We start from the raw sequence: 21,830 nt of genomic DNA, 5'->3' as shown, positions 1-21,830 counted from the left end.
TACTCGGTCCGCCACTGTGTTGCTTCCTTAGTGGACGACAATGTCCGAAATTCTCATCACCTTCATTGGGAAGTTCCCACGGCCTCTTCTCCTCGTGGCCGTGTTCGACTTCACCAAATTCAGGAATGTAAACAAAATATTCACCAAAATCCAAATTACATGACGTCGTTGAAATTAAATTTAGTGAATTAGAATAATAAATAATACCAAATAACAAATGCATTGAAAAATAATAGCAAGTATAAGATTGAGTGCAAAGAAATCTAGAATTTGAATGATGAGACTTTTGTGTGAAAATGTTAAAAAAATAATAACACATTTAAGACTGTACATAAAAAATTTACAATTCGGCCTCCAAATTGAAATCATATTGAAAAAAGAATTTGGCCCAACGACTAAATTCTTTTATTAAAAAAAAAAAAAAAATTCGAACAGGTTCTGATTTGGATCCGAATTCAGTTTCAAAAGTTTTTTTATTTATTTACAAAAACCGTTTCAATCCGGTAAAAAAGGGCTTAACAAGTCGTTTCCGGGTTGAACCGGTCCATAAAACAAGCTTAACTTGGTTCAAGTTTAATCATTAAATTTAATAATTTCTAATACAAGTGAAAGGATGTTCCCGTGACTTCTATGGAAGAATTAAGACTCTATTTTGTTCATGAAAAGAAAGATGGAGACATCCAATACTGTTTTGGAACTTAATAATGTCGCTTGCATTTGGTCAACAGACGGCTTTAAACATCATTATTATGTGGTTAAAGGGCCTTAACTCAAACATTTTGACTTTGAGATTTCAGTTCATAATTATTTCTAAAATTTTAAAAAAACGAAATTATCATAAAGCACTTCTTAATTACCTTGCCCCCAACCTAAACAATTAAAGGAGCTTCAATGATGCTATAAATATCAAGAAATCCAACACTTTTTTTTTTTAACTAAATAAGCGTCATGCATCATTTAAACATCCTAACCTACACATTTACAATTATTCTTTTCAATAATCCTACAAATTATAAACATATACTTTATCTCTATTCATTACTTATCACCATCTTTCTTCTTTCTTTTCTTTTTTTAAAATATTAAATATACCTTTCTCATTTATGTACGCATTTTCCTTTATCTTTTCACAATTGCCTCCAACAATAATAATATTAAAAAAATCGTACTAGATGTGCATTTAGATTGATGCACATGATGACCCAGAGTTTTTCATATTAAAAACTCATACAACAAAAAGAAAAGCTAAAAGAGAGAGAAAAAGGAAACGAGACGAAATGATTTAGTTGTTTGAAAGTTTCTTTACAAGTCTATTGGTTTGGAGACATGAATGATGAGTTGGTTCTTGTCAAACAATTGAAATCATGCAAGACCTCATGCTCTTCACTTTAATTAAACAATTGAAAATTATTACAGCATATCGATTTGAGTTTGGATATAATCAACACTTGAAAACTAAATTCGTTATTATAATATTTTAATAACTTACTTTACACGACTTTCACAGTTTCGAGACAAGTAAGGGTACCATCTTGCTTCATAATTGCTACACTATGCGTATGATTAATATGTTAAATAAGATGGTGCTCCAAATTCAAAGTATCGTATTCAAATCAATAAGCAGAGACGGTTAGACATAAAATCACCCCTTCTTTTGATACATAAAGCAAGCCGCACAGCAAGAATATTGCATGAAGAAATGGCAGGAAAGGTTCCATTGGCGATTGGCACATGCGGCACCATGGGATCACTTCTGAAAAAGGAGATCGAGTACTTCAAAGGGTTGGAATTGGAGTGCGTTGAGAGCCGCAGACAATCCGAGAGAAACAATAAAGAAACGGCTTCGAGGAAATGCAATTCTTGGTCTGGTTTCAGGTTCTTAACTGGTTCTTGGAAAAAGAAGAGAAGGAGCAGTGGGATTCAACCTGGTATTTGTTCTATGGTGGAAGTGGCAGACTTGGACTTGCAGGAACTGAATGGAATTCCTGGATTCAGTTATCATAATCTCAAAGACGATGCCATAGTAATCAAAGTCTGAGTATGAATGTCGTTGCCTAAATGTGTTTCTTTTGAAATCAATTAATTGCGTGGTTTGCATTTGTAAGCTGTATGTTAATGGAATATGTATATGTTTGCACACATACAACTATAGGAGAGTAAGATACCTTTGAAGATCATTTGTGTTTGGTAATGTAATATTCTTTTCCAGATTGCATAAAGCATGCACATAGTTCTGTCAAATCTTTAACCTTTTCTTTCTTTACCCAGAACAAGTTGTGGCAGATGAGAAACAACTGTCTACACATCTTTAAGCTTTTCTTTCTTTACCCAGAACAAGCTGTGGCAGATGTGAAACAACTGTCTACAAATTTAAGCCGCAATGGTGGCATTCTGGCTTCCACTCGCAGGAATGCTGATGCAACAGCAAGAGCTTGCAGAGGATATTTCTACTTCTGATTTTGCAAAGAAATGCAACACTTGATCTGATGGTTTACGTTTTTTGAGATGATAGCTGACCAAAACAGCTAGATCTTCCAAATCGGGTAACAAGTTATGGAAATGGCTTAGCATTGAATCTTTCACCAAGTAATAAATAAAATCTCCATATACAATTGCACAGTCCGCAATACCATGCAAGTATTAGAGTCCTTGTGCTGCCCTTTAAGCAATCTGCATCCTAACATACCAATCTAGAGGCTTTTTCTTTGGAGGTAAATCTGAAAGTGTAAAAATAATTTACGGTCACCACAAAATAATAAAGAAAAAAAGATCCCATTTCACTTTTACCATGGCATCACTGCCTGCAATCTTCTCCTGGCAGGAAGAATAAAGATAATGCATAAGATGATATTCCTAAATTTCTAGGATGCATCACTCATGAACCAGTTTCATTTGGCTCCCATCCAAGCAGCAACACATGAGATAAACAAGATTCAGGAAAATATATGGCTCCTAGAAACAGCTTAAATAGAGACAGCTAAAAAAATATAATAGAGCCAGGAAATAGGCATTCTTTGGCACGATGCACGAAGCTAAATAGAATTTGACAAGGATTGGCATATAGTTGATTTTTGGTATACACTCCAAAACCATTCTTCACCCTCTAGCGGATCAGGATTGAAATTTTTGGTAGCATTTGCTGTTCTTCAATTGGAGAAGTAAAATAATACACATAACAAACTACACAACATTTAACCATAGAATGCTTCAAAGTCCAAACATATAGTGAAACTCTGACAAATATGCGCAAAGAATAATATCACACTAGCAAGTAGCAACAATATTTCCTCAGGGCTACGATCATACAGATGGACCTATATATTGTTATCCTGATTGACGTATATGGTATAAGTAATAAGATGATGAAAACTCGCATCGTACGAACCTCAGGACTCTAACTTAGGCAATCCTTCTTCAATCTCTTTCCATTTATCAGCATTCCTCGAGAACTTCTTCTTCACTAGTCTAATAATTTCTTCGCCTCAGCAGTCTTCCCAATGCTTGCCAATCCATCAACAAGGGACTTCATGGTCGTAAAATTCGGCACCCAGCCATTTCCCATAGCCTCCTCACAGATGTTCGAGGCAAGCTCAAAATCTAATCCTCGACACAAATAATAGATAAGTGTAAAGTAACATTCAGCTTCTGGCTTCAGATCCATATCAATCATCTCATTGAACAAATTTTTAGCAACGTCTAATTTGCCTTCCCTGCAAAACCCATAAATCAAATGGCCAAATGTTGCAGAGTTCGGCATCATACCCCTGCACAAAATCCCATTCAATAAAGCCTTTGCCTCATTGGACCTCTTCAACTTACATAAACCCTGAATCCTAACATTGTAAATACCAATCCCTGGTGAAATGCCATAACTTCTCATTAACTCCATGATCTTCCCGACATCATGGAACTTTTCTTCAGTATAAAATCCTGTAAGAACAGTGGCAAACGTCTTCCCATTAGGCTTTATCCCTTTCTTCTCCATCTCGGCCAATATCCGATGTGATAAATTCGTGCTCCCTGAATCGCAAAACCCCTTCAAAACAGTGTTGTAAGTATCCAAATTTGGTACTAAACCATATTTATTAGGAAACTCCTCGAACAACCTCTTCATTTCTCCATAATCCTCTGCCAAAATGCAAGAAAATAACAACGAGTTGAGCGTCTTCACATTCCTAACAATTCCCATCTCAGGCATTTCAGCGAACAGCTGAATAGCGTCTTTGATAAGACCCGCCTGTCCATAAAGAACGATAAAACGGGAAATACATCGCTCAGTTCTTGATTCAGATCGCGCCACAGATTCTCTGATGAAGGTCCTAATACCATCGTAACAATGGGATTCTTTGAGCTTGGAGATTGCCTTGGAGTAGGCAATCCGGTCTAGTGGTGACTCAGGTGTGAGGTCAGCTTCCCGGCATATCTCAAGGATGCGTTCTGGGTTTTTCTCGAACCGGAGAAAGGCCAGCGCAGCTCGAGATTTCTCTTTACTGGTAAGCGAGGATTTAGAATCCGGGTTCAGGATGGAGGTGGATAGTTGACGGTGCCCTTGAATCATCAACGATCGGAACTTTCTGCGAAATGCCATTTAAAAAAAAAAGGGAAAAAATGGATGAAGAAGAAGACGTTGCGCTGCACGTAATCAGAATGGAAATAATATTAATGCAAAACCCACAAAATCGTCGGAAAAGTGCCCTTGAATCAGCAACGATCGGAACTTTCTGAGAAATGCCATTTAAAAAAAAAAGGGAAAAAATGGATGAAGAAGAAGACGTTGCGCTGCACGTAATCAGAATGGAAATAATATTAATGCAAAACCCACAAAATCGTCGGAAAAGTCGAAAATCCGGCGGTGGCCTAGGGGATTTGAACCCGACGTGAATCGAACACGCAACCTTCTGATCTGGAGTCAGACGCGCTACCATTGCGCCACGGATCCCTTCGTTGATATAGGTTACAATGCATATTATATATAGATGTACATAAGGGTGTAAAATAATTTTGGTTTGTTGTAAAGAACCACAATAAATTTAAAAAGTAAGAAAATTTATTATATTCAACTATCTTCCACATCAGCTATCATGATAAAAACCGTTTTTGAGATTATTAATTTCAATACATTATATAGAAATCAATCCCTTTTTAAAATTGAAATTGAATTTATTTGGTTTAAGAGAAATAAATACCATAGGAACCAACAGACGACTTTTTTAATCCATTTTTTTCAAAAAATCCAAGCATTGTATTTGATATTGAATATGCGAAGTATATTTAATAATCTGGTACTTTTTATTGTTATTACTATCCAAAAGATGATATTTAAATAGAGCGAATCGAGTTTGACGCTAGCGTGTAGAGGGAGAGGGAGAGGAAGATGGCCAGAGTGCTTCTGAGCTTTACGGCGATCAACATCATGTCTGGAAGGCTTTCGGCGAATTGGTGGCATGAGATCAAGGAATTGACCAAATGGCAAGGCATCATCTTCTTCGCTCTCTGTGCTGCCTACGCTCTTCTATCATCAATTGCCCTCGTGAGTCGATTTGATTGTGTACTTCTGTGGGGAGAAGTTCATATGACGTATGTACATGTACACATTGTTATGAGTTAGAAATTAAAGATTAAGATAAAAATAGAAAATGAATTGCATTATGAAAAATGAACAATAATATTAATGGTCTTACAATTACAATCAAAGCTTCCCTTTATTTATACACTACTGTGGTTAATGACTAACTAACTAATGGAACCATTCTGCTGAATTGTTTTAACCAGAGTAAGTAACTAATATTCCTCCACAAGAGATAAAATCTATCCACTCGGTTCTCTCTCTTAGATTTGGACTGGATCATTCTTGCAAGCGTTGTGTGCTATCTGAAATAGATTTGTCAAGATTTGAGCTTTGTGCTAATTGGGCTTGATCCTTATGTTTATGGATCGATTTTGTACGTGTCTTTATCGGATTAGTAGGTTTTTTTAACGAATCTATGATATTTCCTGAATTTAGGGGGCTCGGAAAGCTGGTGTTTCGAGCCGTTTTGATTCTTTGCTTTTAGAGATTCGATTTTTTTTTTTTAAAAATAAAGCAATGTTACATTACCACGTCTGTGTTTGGGTCCACTGAGCTCAGCTGATTATTTGAGGCGGTAAATTTTGTTTTGTTATTGTATGTAATTCGAGTCAGGCAGCGTGATTACGTGTTGTCATTCACTAATTCTACCTTCTTCATGCTATGATGATTACGGAGAGAAGTAGGCACAGTTGGTGAATGGCGATGGCATTATGTTATCTGGTTAAGTAGATGTTTAGATTTTATTATGCTTTTCGAACTATAACCTTTGTCATCATATCTCTCAAGCTATTGAAATATAGAGTGAAATCGATTATTTGATCTTTTTGGAGTTGAGCGTGTGCAATTGGTGAAGGTTGATATTTTATAATCTTTTTTATTGAATTTTCAGATTCCTTGCAATCTGTGAACTATTGTGTTCAGTTAGTTTCTCAGTATGTATTCTATTTCTTTCTATGTACTATTGTATTCTTTCTCAATCTATTTGTTGGGTTATTTTGAACATTCCAACTCGAGTGTGCTTGAACTTTGTGCAGATTCAACGAATAAGAATTGAACGGAGGGTGCCTGAGTATGGTTGGACACTTGTACCACTCAGAAGGTTTTCCACTTCATAAATTTTATTGTAAATGGAGGTAGTATAAAAATTACTCAATTTTGTTTTCTTCATACTTCATTAGATTAACTGTAAACTACAAATTGCAGCCCCTGCTGTTTCATTTGGATTTCACATGCTGGGTTTTTTGTTGCATCCCAAGGTAAGATTCACCATATCCGCTATAAGTGTACTTCTTAATTGATTGTTACCGCATTTTCTTCAAACTTTATTTGCTTGAATTATTTTAGTCCAAGAGGTTGGAATTCCTATGATTCTTGAGATATTAATAAATGGTATACAGATACTAGTTCCAATGTTTTCTATTAGTGCTCATTGGTTGTTGCTTTCAGCCTCGAGGATGGTGTTCTTGATGTATTCATTCATATAACAAGCGATTTTGTCATACTATTATTTATGACACCTTTTTAGTGGCTGGATAAATATATTGCATTTTTTGTTGTTGGCATTGTGGAGGAAGAGGGGAGCTTCATCTTACATACATGTTGTGTTACCAATGCCTTATAAAATTGTTTGGTCCCGAAAAAGATTCCAAGATAGCTAGTTCAATTACTATGTTCTTTTCAAATGGCTGCATGTGTCATGCCCCTTTATCGTGCACATCACATTAATACCTATGACATTTTGTGGATTATTATAGCATTTTTAGGGCATGAAGTTACGGGGCACGTCATGATCGATTCTTATTCAATGAAATGTACTTTTTTTATCAGGCTTTCACTTTGGCACTGTTGGATCTTCCTGGCCTTCTGTGCTTCTCCACATATACTCTTTTTGTCCTTTTTTGGGCAGAGATATATCATCTGGTAATAAAAAGGAGATAGACTGCATGACCAGAATGTTAATGCTTATGAACACAATAATTAGATGGAATAACTTTTCATGTCTTGATTGGTGTGTCAAAGATTTCTTGCTTGATTTTACATGAAGAATTGATTAAAAAAAAATTCAACCGTTGTTCTTTGTCAGGCTAAAAGTTTGCAAAAGATTAACTGAGAGTTTTCTATATTTGAAGTAACAGCGCAATTTACTTTATACAGGTGAGTTTCACATACTTATGTGGGACAAATCTTGCGCATCACTACCAGCTCTTGGGTTTTAGTTGTGTGTGTATTTGTTTTGATTTATGTGATTGTTATGATCATGAAAGTTCTCATCCAGTATTCTATCATGCGTGTGTTTCTATAGAATGCCCATAAAATGGTATGGGGCTTGTGCAAAATCCTACCTCTATATTAAAACAAAGCAAATTATGGAGGAAAATTTGGATCTGCTGCATGATTTGTACTGCTTCCTTAATTGTTTCATATATTAGCATTTTTTCCACATGCAAAGCTAGCTATCTATAACTTGGAATTTATTTCCTCTTTCCATTCCTTTAAGCGACGCAGATTGCAATGAATTTCTTAAAATCTTTCTTCTGTGTCTTTCCTTTTCTTTTCCATCTTTCTCTCGCTTTCTTTATTTTTTTGAGGCAAACTTTTGATGGCAGTAGTTTCGGTTGTTCTGACCCGACATAGCATTATTGGAGGCTGAATTCTAATATTCCTTTCCCTTTTTCCTCATTTTCTGCCTTAAGATGCATGCTGTCTGACTAAATTAACTACATTCTCTTTGTTGAAATTTGTTCTCACGGGGATGATGAGCTAATAAGTTTTATAATAACTTTGTTCACCCTTTATCTGTTGATTGCATGAGAATTGAATAGAAAAACTGACAAGATAGCCATTGGAGAGGTGCAGCAGATAAACTTCTGATCATTCTGAGAGGTATTAGGCGCCCCAGGGAAGAAGATGCATAAATTATTTTCGAGGAGAAAACAGTAGCTCTTTATTTTATCCATAAAAAAATCATGAAGGCAAACTAACGAATAAGCTTATTTTTGAACAACTTTGGCAATACAGAGAGACTCTTCATAATCCTAGTTGTGAACTTATTCTAAATCTATCAATTCTGTCAGTTCTTCAAATTAAGGATACAGTTGAATGAATAAAGATCTGATTAATTCGTATTGTAATGTAAAATATGAAATTGCCCTACTCTCCCACACATATATGCATAACATGCCAATTTAAGTAGAAGAAGGTATTAGCGTGTATGAGGACTATTGTAACATGATTCAAAAAACTGCAGAACGAGAAAAACAAGTGACTGGTGACTAGATTCAAATAATTTCAAGCAAGATTTTACTTTTAATTTTTTCTACATCCATATGTACTGCATCAATTATCTCATCTTGTAGTGAATTCATTTCTTCAATTTTATTTCTGATAAAATAAAATCCATTTCTAGACAACTTTTTTTATATCATCATCAAGGTCTTTGACATTTTTTAAATTTCAACACTTGCTGTATTAGATTGACATTTAACTATGCTCCAAATTTTTTCTTCTTTTGCTGTTATAAGAACTTTTAAAAGGTTAGAATGTTTCAGAATTTTTATGGAATATATCTTCATTTGAGCGTTTAAATGCTAAAAAGATGTCTTGACATCAGGTCTGCATCTGGATGTACATCTAGATCGATGACAACAGTGTTGTGGAATTTGTTGGAAAATTATTTATTGCCGGTCAGTCTCACCACACTTCTTTGTTTTTTACATTTCAAATGATGTTGATGGAAAAAAAATTGAACTTTGGCTTGCTTGGTTTACCTGCGATATAGAGATGTTATACGTATTGTTATTCTCACCTCTGCTTATATCTGCAGTGATATCATTCATTGCTGCATTAGGGTTTCTGCTATACGGAGGACGGTTAGTTCTGAGTATCTCGTTTTTGTACTTGTTGATAAAGCAGTATCAATTTCTTCTGGTTGATTCCTTCAATTCTCAAGTCTGGATTCCTTTGGCTAGAGTTTTCTCGAATTTGTCTATTCCATCTCGCATGTTATTTTTCATGCTGATGTGCTTTCCCATTGAATCCAATGGGAGGAGAAAGAAGCTTCATGAGGTCTGTGCCATTTTATCACGTATTATCTGGGATAAAAAGTGCATATAGCATGATTTAGTATGTTAATTTTATCATTAAAAGTTACATTTTCTAATGTTCAGCTAAATCAATTATTATCAGGTTTTTGCTTTCATAACCTAGATTATCACATAAATATTCTGACTATAGGGATTATTGAATTGTGTTGCTTACTGTTGATTTGCTTTTTTTTCCTTTATGTTAGCTGACCAGAGTTCAATGTTACAGGTTGGATCGGTGACAGCTATATGTTTCACTTGTTTTCCTATAAGGTGCTCGTGGTAAGATTTATCTTGAATCGTGCTGCCTTTGCCTAGATTGATGATATCAGTAGAGAATTAATGCTGCTTTTGCCATGCTATAATAAACTTATACTCGACTGTAATTATCATTGTTGTTTACTTGTATGTTTCGGCCCTTTGATGGAGCTCTGGAAGTTTGAAGAGTATACAGTGTAATAAAATTACAATATCATCAGGTAAGCTGGGTTATGGATTGGAATTCAATTTCCTTTGGATCTAAATTGCATGGAAATGGGAGGAAATTCTGCTTAGGTTTCAGTGTTTTGTGTTTAAAGTTGCTAGGCTATTTAGCAATATTTGGGGGAAACAGGCACGAAAATAAGAAATTCAATGGATCTTAAAGTTCATGTTGAAATTATCAAGTTATCTATCTGGATGTTACTCCCAGTCGCTGACTTCGCTTCTGTATCTGAATTTTTTCGTTCTGGCATAACTGCTTTACTCGAGTTCTTTATTCCATAAAAATCTTCCTTTACCACAGGTTGTGCTGCCAGCTTTGGATTCAGATGCATCACTTGATGTGTTGGACCATCATGTTCTGAATTTAATCTATTACACGGTATTCTTTAAGCTTGACAAATCTTTGTTTAATCGCTATTCAATATCTAGCTTCATTTATACTAGTTTGCTTACATGTGTGCTACAAATTAATTTACCTAAATTATTATCTATGTTACTACTCTTATCGAGTATATCAGGTTGGAACAAATTTTCAATAATATTTATGTTGTTTTAGTAAGTTTGAGCAATTATTTTATTAAAAAATTAACTTCTAGTTTCAACTAAATATGAAAAAGGTCATTTGAGTATTTAACCAATTTGATTGGCGATATACCAAAGAGATCAATTCAAACCTCAAGGTGCAATTTTAATCAATTATCATAGTGATACGTACATGCAGCAAGGAGATCAATAAAAACATCAAATACGTTTTTGCATGCTTATGACATAGATGTATAGATTTGTAGTTAATAAATTTATGTTAGGATTTTATACTTCTCACGAAAGAAGATCAAAGTTTTTCTCCAAGGTGCTCTTGTATAGTATATATGTATATTTAGATAAATGGCACACGCCTGTAACATCAACGGAAAAATCTTTGAATGCAATAATATTCATCTTACTTATAGAACAGAAATGTACTTCATATGTGCATAGCATTATGTCTTATTGCTCACTCATATAATTCTTTAAATTGCAGCTGGTTGAGATTCTTCCTTCAGCTCTGGTTTTATACATCTTGCAAAAGCTACACCCAAAACGAATATCAGCACCATGTCACCCCATTCGCTAGTCCCCAAAATAGTTCAGCACCATCTATCACATATAGATCTGTCAGTCGACGTTTTCTCTCGGGATGTGCCCATGCTTGTGCCCTGGTTCTTTGAAAGTTAATGGAGTTGAGAAATTAAATATGAGCCCGGAAAAGTCTAGGTTCTGTTCTCATCGTGGGATTGCTTGTGTTGTAATGAAACTCACGTTTGCTTCTATTTCCAACTACAAAATGGTTATTTGATTGATTTCTTTTTGGTTCGCATATAATTGGCGGCATTGTAAACATTTATTAGAGCTATTCAGCTATTATACTTGTAATTGTCATGTTGGTAACCCCATTTTCCTACATCATTCTAGTCACTGGACATTTAGCTTGTGAATTAAATTTGTCTCGTGGAGTGGGATTAATTTGTTCAAACTATGATGAGGGCAGATATCAAATACAAATCAATGGCGATGGTTTTACCAATTTTGGAGAAAAAGAAAGGAAGAAGCATGACAGCTTTGCATAGCCCTTCTGTGATTGCATAGCATGATGTTTTAATAATTTATCTTATTTGTGTTGATTAAAAAGTACGTATCTATTAAAGAAAAAAATATAATTTGCACCGAAACATGTACCCTTTGATTAACATAATCGAAATTGGATATCAGAACATAACATATATAATGAAAAGTATACGACAAACTATCAAGTTTACCATATTTATCAAGAATAAAAATATTATATCTACGTCCACAAAACTTCAAGTTGTTTACAATATTTCTTCTATGATATGCATGACTTGAGAAATCAAAAGCTCGGATTTGTCATAAAAATAAGTTGAAAACTACTCACATCTAGTAACATAAATTTTTACACGTTGAACAAAATATGTGTATTCAATTTAAGTTATAACAATGTTCTCAAATATATATATTTTTAAAAATAACCTCGATTTTTATATTCTTTTGAAATAACATAAAAGGTGTGGTCAAAAAATTTAAATGGAAGAAGAAAATCAATTTTTTTTAATAAAGTTATAAACTTTTAAAAAAGAGGTGTCATTATTAATTTTTTTGGGAACTTATTTAATAAATAAAAAAAATAAATTTTGAAGTAGAATATTTATGTCAGTGATGATGTAAATATACAATAAAATAAATAAATAAATGTTGGTAAATATATATACGTGTCTGTGGTCGAGGAATTGCTAAGAAGCCTCGACATTCTACTAGGGTTCTCTCCCCACCGGTCCCCTTATCCGCAGATCCAATTAGGGTTTCGCGAGCCATCCTCTTTTCTCTCAAACACACACGTCTGCAACGATGATGCAGCCGGGAAACACAATGGTCCCGCCGTCCATGGTTCCACCACAATATCAGCAGCAGCCACCACAGCCGTGGATGACTCAACCGCCTCAACAACCACAGTACCAGGTTCCCCCGCCCCAACAGCCACCTGCCTCGGCATACTACTATCAACAGCAGCCTCCACAGGCCACCGTGCCTCCTCAAATCCCACAGCAATACGCCACTGCGCCAGCTGCTCAACCTATAGCCGACGATGGAATACGTAGCCTCTGGATTGGAGATCTGCAGTACTGGATGGATGAACAGTTCATATACAGTTGTTTCGCATCCACTGGCGAGGTATATCCCCTTTTCCACACAAAACACTCGTGTAAGAATCTTTTGTTTATAAATTCACTCGTTAATTGTAAACATCAAAATTTGTGCATTTGTAAGATATTTTCGAAGAAGATTAGGTATTTTTTCTTATCTTGTGTGCTGTGGGGCATGCTCGATTTATGCTCTGGGTAATGAATGTCTGAAAATTTATCTAGTGAGAAAAATTTAAGTTTAGGATGCATCAGCTGCATTATGTAATGAAGTTTCTGTTTGAATTTTATATATCTTTTAATTGTTCTGTGGTTAAAGTATACTTATGTTAGTATTGCGTGGTTGAATGCAAAGTTTTTTCACTTCTGTGCGCTCCGAACTGTGGAGAAAAACAGAGTTTTTTTGTTTTTTAAAAAATCTGACTGGTGAAATTGCCTTTCAAAGTGCAATTTGTCTTCTGTTTATTTTTACCATTAAAAAGAGCACAGAAAACCCCAACAACGCATTGCCTTCCCCCATCGCCTCTGCCCTTGTGTCACCTCGTCCTTTGCTCTCGCATTTTAATATTTGATATTTAAAAGATGAAGATTATGATGATTTCTATATTTGATATCTTATGTTTCATATATTTTTCAATAAGTTGAATTTCTTTTATTTTTTAGAATATTTTGTTTATTGTGTTTTACAGAAGGAAAGTGTGCACTTCGCTTTACTCTTTGCACTTAAAGCCCAAGGGCACTTGAGCGCTTTAATGCGCCTTGGGCTTTTGACAACTACGAACAAGTAGTGATTTCTCAACGTATCATTATGATTGTGTTTGTGAGGCTGGTTAAACTTTATGTTCCTTTTTATTTTGTTCATTTTATGTGAACCTCGTGTATACTTTCATCCTTTAGGTAGCCTCTGTCAAAGTCATTCGTAACAAGCAAACTGGACAATCAGAAGGTTATGGCTTTATTGAATTTGTTAGTCACTCTGCTGCAGAGAGAAACCTTCAGATGTATAATGGAACCCTAATCCCAAATGTTGAGCAAACATTTAGGCTGAACTGGGCCTCTATGGGTGCGGGTGAAAAGCATGATGATTCTCCTGAATATACCATTTTTGTTGGAGACTTGGCGGCTGATGTTACTGATTTCATGCTTCAAGAAACTTTTAGGGCCAATTATCCTTCAGTTAAGGGTGCAAAGATTGTCACAGATAGGACTACAGGACGCACAAAGGGTTACGGATTTGTGAGATTTAATGATGAAAGTGAACAAATTCATGCTATGACTGAAATGAATGGAAGGTTTTGTTCCACAAGACCCATGCGAATTGGTCCAGCTGCCAACAAACAAAAAGTGGGTGTCCAGACTAAAGGTGTGCACCATGTTTCTATCATTGACTTTAGTTTGGGTTGGCTACTGGATCATTGGATTCACTTGAAATTTTTAAGTTTGATATTAATTGTCTCTTTCATTTGATTTGATCTCTGAATTTTGGCAGTTTCAATGAATTGGTGGCATTTTAGTTTTGGAATTCTCCAATAATGATGTGTCTTTGTTGAGCAGTGCTTTAAGTTGCTTTCTTTGAGTTTGAATTCTTGAAGATAAGCGCGGATAATGTCATTTCCTTCCAGTACTTTCAAAATTTTAGGTTCAAAAATGCTAAAAACTTGCATAAACTTATGAAAAACTCCCATTGTCTCAAAGCAGGGTGTCAGGAGGCTCTATCATATAGGGGCCTGGAGACAATATCAGCTGAAATGATAACCTTTTTAGTGCCTGGTTTTATGTAGGTCAGTTTTATTATAATGTTCACTTACTTTGGCTTTATAAGGTTTCAATTATACCGCGTTTTTAATTTATTTCCCGTCAGTCCTTTTATTATCCAAGCTCTCAGACAAGTCAAGTTACTCCTAACACTTGAAGCCCTTCAATTTTTCAATTTTTAAAATCAGCTGCTACAATAACTCAAGATATCCATGTACCACTTTCCTTCGTGCCAATAGTAATTATTAGTAACTATTAGATTTTTTTTGTTCCCACCTTTATTCCTTATTGAATTGAGGCTGGAGTTACTTCTCTTAGAAAAGGCTGACCATGAAGAGTGGGCAAATGATTGAAGGTCAGTGAATTTGCTTACGTCATGGAGTTTTTTAGATCTCTGTGTACCCAATGCTTACAATTCAGTAAGTGGTTCTCTATTTGGTTTAGTTATCGTGTACTGTTCGGTGTTTCTCCTTTTGAGTCTTCAAACATTTGGAGGGTGGTTAATATATTCCTGTGTGAATCAAATCGTTTATAGGTAAATTTAGTTAAAAAACAGTTTTGAGATACTATTTCTTATTTTGACATCGTGCTGGTTTGCTTGCAAATTCTAGCAAGGTTTGACTGTGGTTTGTTTGCATGTGATGCACAACTACTGTACCAATCTGGAAATTTTCCTGTTAAAGATGTGTAATGTGTAAGACGTTGCAAATCATGGTTCTGGGTCATGATATTGAAATGGAAAATCTAATTGCAATCCTGAAAGTGACTGGGTTCTCTTATTTTGCCATTGTTTGTCATATTGTCGCACGATAGTCTTCGGCACTTGTGCTTGGTAAGTTGACTGAATGACCAATTCCTGGCTTGTCAATGATTGTTTCCCTTGTAACATGGTGTTTTTATTTTTTTCATGTTTGGTAACATTTTTTTAACCTTCTATTTGTCATTTATCCCTCGTATTGTTAACATTCTATTTGAAATTCTCTGCTTGTTTTTCTAGTTTGTGCTGACAATATTCTGAAGTGCCTATGGTTTTATATTAGTTTGTATCCAAGGTTTTGAATCATGATAGTGCATGCAACGTCCATTGGTGACCTGCGGCTTTTTCTTAAAAGCTGAAATCTAACATCAAATTTTTTTACTTCTCTACCGTTCCCCTTCCTGTGGCTTTCCCTCACCTACATTCTCTCATGATTACAGCCTCATATCAGGCTTCACAAGGAACGGCTAGTGAGGATGATCCTACTAACACTACTGTCAGTAAATTTATTGACAACTATTCATACATGATAGATTTTTAGAAAAACATTTGTTCACGGTTTAAGTTTTGTTTTTCCACATCAGATCTTTGTTGGGAATTTGGATCCTAATGTCACAGATGACCACTTGAGGCAGGTTTTTGGACAATATGGACAATTAATTCATGTAAAAATTCCTGTAGGCAAACGATGTGGGTTTGTTCAATTTGCTGATAGGTAAATGGATTGTACATGCAGTTTTTTCTCCCTTTGATTTATATCTAGAAATATGACATCAAGATTTTTTTTTAATCTTATATTGATATATTTAGAAGCTGTGCTGAAGAAGCTATACGGATTCTTAGTGGAACACAGCTGGGAGGACAGACCATTCGACTCTCATGGGGCCGCAGTCCTTCAAACAAACAGGTTAACTTCACCCATTATGTAACTTTTCAATTTTCAGTCCTTGCTTATTCATGGTATTCATCTATTTTAATCTTCCATCGTCAGGTTGATGCCAACCAGTTGAATGGTGGATATTATGGATATACCCCTGGATACGAAACCTATGGATACGCTCCAGCTCCGCAGGATACAAATATGTACTATTCAGGCTACCCTGGATATGGTAACTATACAGCCCCTACCCAACAGCAGCAGTAGTAGGTATATGCGGATGAGTTCTATAACTAAATGGAATCATTTTTGTCCCCACTTTCTGTTCTGTTTTTCAATTGTGATATTTTAAATCAATCTTGCATTTTGCAATGCAGTTAATTTTTCTTGTATTTTCTTGTTTAGTGTGCATCATCAGTTGCATAACATTTTTGCTTGTGTCCCCAAATTTTTCTCCAATCAGTTTTTATACTTGCTTGTTTAGAGTAAACTTTATTTACTCATGGCATCAAGACTGGTTTTAGGCCAAAATGAAACCCAATGTCCTTTGAACTAAATTGAAAGCTATGTACTGCCTCTGTTGTTTTTCATGGTTTGGAAGTGTATCTTGTTGTAACATAATCAAACCATAGTTTTTCATTATCTACAGACTACAGGCATTGAACGGGAACGGAGAGCTCCTTAACGAGGCTGCTGATATTAAGATGGAGCTGTTTACTCTTTCAGTGAAATGATGCTGTTGCAGGGTCTTTAAACTATTGTTACGTTCATAGGCGTTTTAGTTCCTCCTGTGCTTCTGTTTTGAACTATATTTATGACGCGTTGTTGAAGTCTTTCATTGTCATTAGAAACTGAGAAAAGAGATTGTCTCTTGTTTCGATGTTCTTATATTTGTTTGGTCCTTTGTCCTTGCCATTGTTTCGATGTGATTCTGAATTCCATCTTTGCTATCTTATTGTAGTTGAAACGGTATTTTGGTAACCTCTATTTCTATGGTTAAATTGAGCCAATTCTTCAGTGAAGCCAAAATGTAGGTGATTGACAAATCTTGAATTGGGATGTACCGGCCGTATTGTTGTTTAATATGCTTCTTATGCTTGCCAAAGTTAAACTAACGACACAATTTTTGCACATATAGCATGTTCTTTCGACCATGTAGGTCTGCGTGGATTAGCGAGGCGTAGGTTGACACACCTGGCCCAAAAATGCGCGGAGTCAAATTAATAAGATCGTTATCTTCGTAATTAGTTTCATCTTCTAGACGCCCCTATTAGCGATTGTTCTTCTTTTTCTTTTTCTTTTTTTTTTAAATTTTATATATTTTCATTCTAGAAAAAATATTTAAGAAATTTGTTCTGTGGTAAAACAATTCAAGCTTAACTTATCAATGTAATACCAGCTCAATTGTCATGATAAATCATCGAAATGGGGGTAAAAATACATCTTATTTGTCATAATAAGCATAGTAGTACCAGTGAAAGGTTATACTGATGTTGAATTTTATAAATTATTTTTTAAGGTTTTCTTATTTTGAATTGAAAAGTTTTCATATTTTACATTTATTCGATAAATAAATTTATAGCTTTGATACTGAAAATTCGACTACATTACGGGGGGAAAATTAATTGGACATTTCTCGTAACATTGTCGGTCACATTACAATAATATAGTTAAAAAATCAACTATAATTTGATACACGTGTTAATTAATTATGAGTTAATGAAGGAATCTGTTTCGATAAAAAATATGTATGACAAACATTGAAACAATATAATAAATCCAAAATTAGTTTGATGTAAGGCACGTGGTCGTCAGACGAAATATCTTATCCGTTTTTGGCGGCCTAAAAGCATAACCAACGATTTCCATCTGAGCCCGCCACAAACCCGCCGAATGGCTGCTCTTCTCTCCAACGGAATTTCACCCATCTCTACACAAGCCATATCGGAACTCTCCAAAGGGGCTCTATTTCGCCCCACCCTCAAATCCCCCAGCGTCAGAAAGCGCAATTCAAGAGGTTTTCTCAAGATTAGGGCTGACGTCAGCTATGTATGGACTACAGATGACCCACTTCACAATTTCTTGAAAAGAGACTATAAATGGGGTTTCACGCAGGAGATTGATTCATTTTCCATCCCCAAGGGGCTCTCTGAGGAAACTGTTAGGTTAATTTCTTCGAGAAAGGATGAGCCTGATTGGATGTTGAAGTTTAGATTGAAATCTTATGAGAAATTTTGCAATATGAAAGAGCCTAAATGGTCTGATAATCAGTACCCTAGAATTGATTTTCAAAGTACTTGTTATTATTCTGAGCCAAAAAAGAAGCCAACTTTGAATAGTCTTGACGAGGCTGACCCTGAGCTTGTTAGATATTTTGATAAGCTCGGGATTCCTTTGAATGAAAGGAATAGATTGGCTAATGTGGCGGTGGATGCCGTTCTTGACAGTGTTTCTATTGCCACTACACATAGGAAGACTTTAGAGAAGGCTGGTGTGATCTTTTGCTCCATTTCTGAAGCTGTCAGAGAGTATCCAGATTTGGTTAGAAAGTACTTGGGGAGAGTTGTCCCTGCAGATGATAACTTTTATGCAGCTTTGAATTCAGCTGTGTTTAGTGATGGTTCGTTTGTTTACATACCTAAGAACACTAAGTGTCCTATGCAAATCTCGACATATTTTAGGATAAATGCAATGGAAACTGGGCAGTTTGAGAGGACCTTGATAGTCGCAGATGAAGGAAGTTCAGTGGAGTACTTAGAGGGGTGCACTGCTCCTTCATATGATACAAATCAGTTACATGCAGCAGTGGTGGAATTGTATTGCCACACCGGTGCCGAGATCAAGTATTCAACGGTTCAGAATTGGTATGCCGGCGATGATCAGGGGAGAGGAGGGATCTTTAATTTTGTGACCAAGAGAGGTTTGTGTGCCGGAGCTCGATCAAGGATATCGTGGACACAAGTTGAGACGGGTTCCGCTATTACTTGGAAGTACCCTAGTGTTGTTTTAGAGGGTGATGAATCTGTTGGTGAATTTTATTCTGTGGCATTGACCAATAACTATCAGCAGGCTGATACGGGGACAAAGATGATACATAAAGGGAAGAATACCAAAAGTAGAATTATTTCGAAAGGAATTTCTGCTGGGCATTCAAGGAATTGTTACAGAGGTCTAGTCCAAGTATTGTCCAATGCAGACAATACTCGGAATTCATCTCAATGTGACTCTATGCTTATTGGAAATAATGCAGCTGCCAATACTTATCCATATATTCAGGTATTTATTTGAAATTCTGTCCATTTTTTTAATCTAGATGTTACGTTCTTTTTGTATGGTTTTGTTGTTTTGATCTGTGATTCATCAAGCTGATCTCATTGGTTTTATGTTAATAAGATTGACACGTATTGATTGGACCCTTGCCTCCTGTCTTTTTCAGTTGGTTTCTTTTTCTGTTTTTCATGATCCGGGTTAGTTGTTTCCGTTTCATTTTGATGCTGGAGCGATGTGGTCGAAATTAAAATTTAAAAATTATAAGTTCCTACAGAATTTCTGGAGTGGTCGAAATTAAAATCCAAAGTTGTAAGTTCCTACATAATTTCTTTGTTTTTTTCCTTTGCGGTTTGTTTAGTATAAGCTGGTTTGAGGGACTCACCTGGTATATCTTTGATATTTTAATTTGAAATTTTACCTGATGCTCATATTAGTCTGGTGAGGTGATAATAGTAATAGCAACATCTCATTTGTTGAGGGGGCCATAGTCCTGGTGACAACCAGCAAGATACAGCTCCAAGCTTTTTGGATTTTAGTTGTCTTAGGTTTACAGATCTAGAGAAGAAATTGAATTCATTCATATATTCTTGGTCTTTGATGATATTGTAGGTTTGGTGCTCGTTTATGTGAGTTCCAAAAGTTTGATGGTATAATTAGCTATTACCCCTCAAACTTAGAAGCTGAAACCAATATTTGTAGCATAAAAACTTTTTAGACTCGAGGGTTCTCTATAAACTCAACTTGTTCTCTTAACAGATAAAAAACCCCTCAGCTCATGTGGAACATGAAGCCACCACCTCAAAGATTGGTGATGACCAGTTATTTTACTTCCAACAAAGAGGTATTGATTACGAGAAAGCAATGGCTTCCATGATCTCTGGGTTCTGCCGGGATGTCTTCAATGAACTTCCAGATGAATTTGGCGCCGAGGTGAACCAGCTCATGAGCTTGAAGCTGGAAGGATCAGTTGGTTAAGCTGCGATAACAGTAAAGAAACAACACTCATACGCTGCCTGCTTAAACTACTAGATCTTTTAGATTCTTAGTTTTGACCTGTAAAATTGTGTCCAGCCTGAGTCCATTTCCAAAGAGCCTACTGTAAATGCATCGTGTATTACTTGTTTCTGCCTTGTAAAAATGAAGATGCCTCAAAGGAGTTTTGGTGGATAAAATCGCAAGTTCCTGTCAATGGCGTTTGTTTTCAGGGTTGCTGTTACTCCTGTCAGTCTTTCGATGTCCACTCAGCAAGAGCTAACTAAAAAAGCTTGCCCATATTGGCGAGGCTCGAGACTTCTTAATCAGTCGTTTTAGAACGCTAATTTCAAGACTTCCAATTTAAACACATTACACTACAAAATAAAATCATCATGATGAAGAGCAATATAGCGTAAAACTACTCTGTTTCAAGAAATAATATGCACTATTAAGTATGATGGCTCATGTTTTCTTTAAATGAAAATTATTATAGATTAAAATATTTTTTAAAACATCTCTCTCTCTATATATATAGCAATATCAGGAGTCAAAACTCCAAAAGCACAGAGCCGGCTCCTCCAAAAAACAAAACAAAACAAATGAAAGTCCAACTGTGGAAGCATATATACGCCGGCTTTCGCATTCCACAACACCACTCGGTCACATTATGTATGATATAACTCAGAATAAAGAATATTTTATTGCAGGCCAATGAATGACTTTTCATTTCAATCTTTTAACTAAAATCAATGAAACACCGGTTTCAAGTGCGTATTTCTAGTTCCAGTACAATGTCTTCCACCAGGGTCACAATACTCTGCAGGCTGCCAAGGGCCCAAAATATTCAAATTTATTTAAAAATAGAGAGAACAATCATAATCGATTCATACAACATACGACGGACCAATCGAGCTTCAGTAGGACTAACAAACATCCCAACTGAAAGTGTTTAAAATTATATTTCTTTTCTTCTTCTTTTTTATGTCTATACTTTCTTGACAAAAACTCGTGTCGGGTCGTATTTTGTGAGACATATATCTTATTTGGGTCATCCATGAAAAAATATTACTTTTTATGCTAAGAGTATTACTTTTTATTGTGAATATCAGTAGGATTGAACCGTCTCACAGATTAAGATTCGTAAGACCGTCTCACAAGACACATACTCTACTTTCTTACACGAGTTTCGAACTCGAATCTCATATTAGAACATTATTTGTCATTGTCAAATTTTTTGGTTATATACAACAAAAACAAAAACCCACTTCGTTGATATATATGATGTGTTCAACGAACAATTATGCAATATTAGTAAACTTTTGTCTTAATTGGGGGTTTGATTTAAATTTGTGGTCTAACCCCCACT

At 35.5% G+C, this 21,830-nt stretch overlaps 2 protein-coding genes, 1 non-coding gene and 2 pseudogenes across 4 annotated transcripts; 3 read left to right on the top strand and 2 right to left on the bottom strand.

Moving 5' to 3' along the window:
• Window positions 1-3,315: 3,315 nt before the first annotated feature.
• LOC142555879 (pentatricopeptide repeat-containing protein At1g11630, mitochondrial-like) lies at window positions 3,316-4,940 on the bottom strand (annotated as a pseudogene).
• On the bottom strand, window positions 4,868-4,939 carry TRNAW-CCA (transfer RNA tryptophan (anticodon CCA)). The gene has a single exon. It is a non-coding gene; the product is annotated as a tRNA-Trp (tRNA).
• A 377-nt stretch (window positions 4,941-5,317) lies between the features above and the next one.
• Window positions 5,318-10,409, top strand: LOC142555878 (tobamovirus multiplication protein 1-like; annotated as a pseudogene).
• Window positions 10,410-12,420: 2,011 nt separating this feature from the next.
• LOC142555877 (polyadenylate-binding protein RBP45-like) lies at window positions 12,421-17,241 on the top strand. Of its 2 annotated transcripts, none has more exons than XM_075667005.1 (7): window positions 12,421-12,861; window positions 13,728-14,193; window positions 15,783-15,838; window positions 15,927-16,057; window positions 16,153-16,249; window positions 16,334-16,451; window positions 16,869-17,241. In XM_075667005.1, the coding sequence occupies exons 1-7, from the start codon at window positions 12,538-12,540 to the stop codon at window positions 16,880-16,882; spliced, it is 1,206 nt and encodes a 401-aa protein (XP_075523120.1). In that variant the 5' UTR covers window positions 12,421-12,537; the 3' UTR covers window positions 16,883-17,241. The 2 variants fall into 2 exon arrangements, with proteins under 2 accessions (XP_075523120.1, XP_075523119.1); XM_075667004.1 differs by having other exon boundaries at window positions 16,334-16,489.
• Window positions 17,242-18,022: 781 nt separating this feature from the next.
• On the top strand, window positions 18,023-20,678 carry LOC142555876 (iron-sulfur cluster assembly SufBD family protein ABCI8, chloroplastic-like). Its single transcript, XM_075667003.1, has 2 exons — window positions 18,023-19,495; window positions 20,246-20,678. The coding sequence occupies exons 1-2, from the start codon at window positions 18,113-18,115 to the stop codon at window positions 20,462-20,464; spliced, it is 1,602 nt and encodes a 533-aa protein (XP_075523118.1). The 5' UTR covers window positions 18,023-18,112; the 3' UTR covers window positions 20,465-20,678.
• Window positions 20,679-21,830: the final 1,152 nt, after the last annotated feature.

This window comes from Primulina tabacum, chromosome 9 (genome assembly GCF_025594145.1).
Source record: "Primulina tabacum isolate GXHZ01 chromosome 9, ASM2559414v2, whole genome shotgun sequence".
In the NCBI taxonomy this organism is placed as follows: Eukaryota; Viridiplantae; Streptophyta; class Magnoliopsida; order Lamiales; family Gesneriaceae; genus Primulina; species Primulina tabacum.
Note: the sequence above shows the minus strand (reverse complement) of the source record. Positions and strands in the feature narration are given on the sequence as shown.

Coding starts and splice junctions, on each gene's coding strand:
- LOC142555876 (XM_075667003.1), top strand. CDS start 18,113: ATGGCTGCTCTTCTCTCCAACGGAATTTCACCCATCTCTACACAAGCC. Junction 19,496..20,245: donor ATACTTATCCATATATTCAG/GTATTTATTTGA, acceptor TTCTCTTAACAG/ATAAAAAACCCCTCAGCTCA.
- LOC142555877 (XM_075667004.1), top strand. CDS start 12,538: ATGATGCAGCCGGGAAACACAATGGTCCCGCCGTCCATGGTTCCACCA. Junction 15,839..15,926: donor ATGATCCTACTAACACTACT/GTCAGTAAATTT, acceptor TTTCCACATCAG/ATCTTTGTTGGGAATTTGGA. Junction 16,058..16,152: donor TTTGTTCAATTTGCTGATAG/GTAAATGGATTG, acceptor TGATATATTTAG/AAGCTGTGCTGAAGAAGCTA.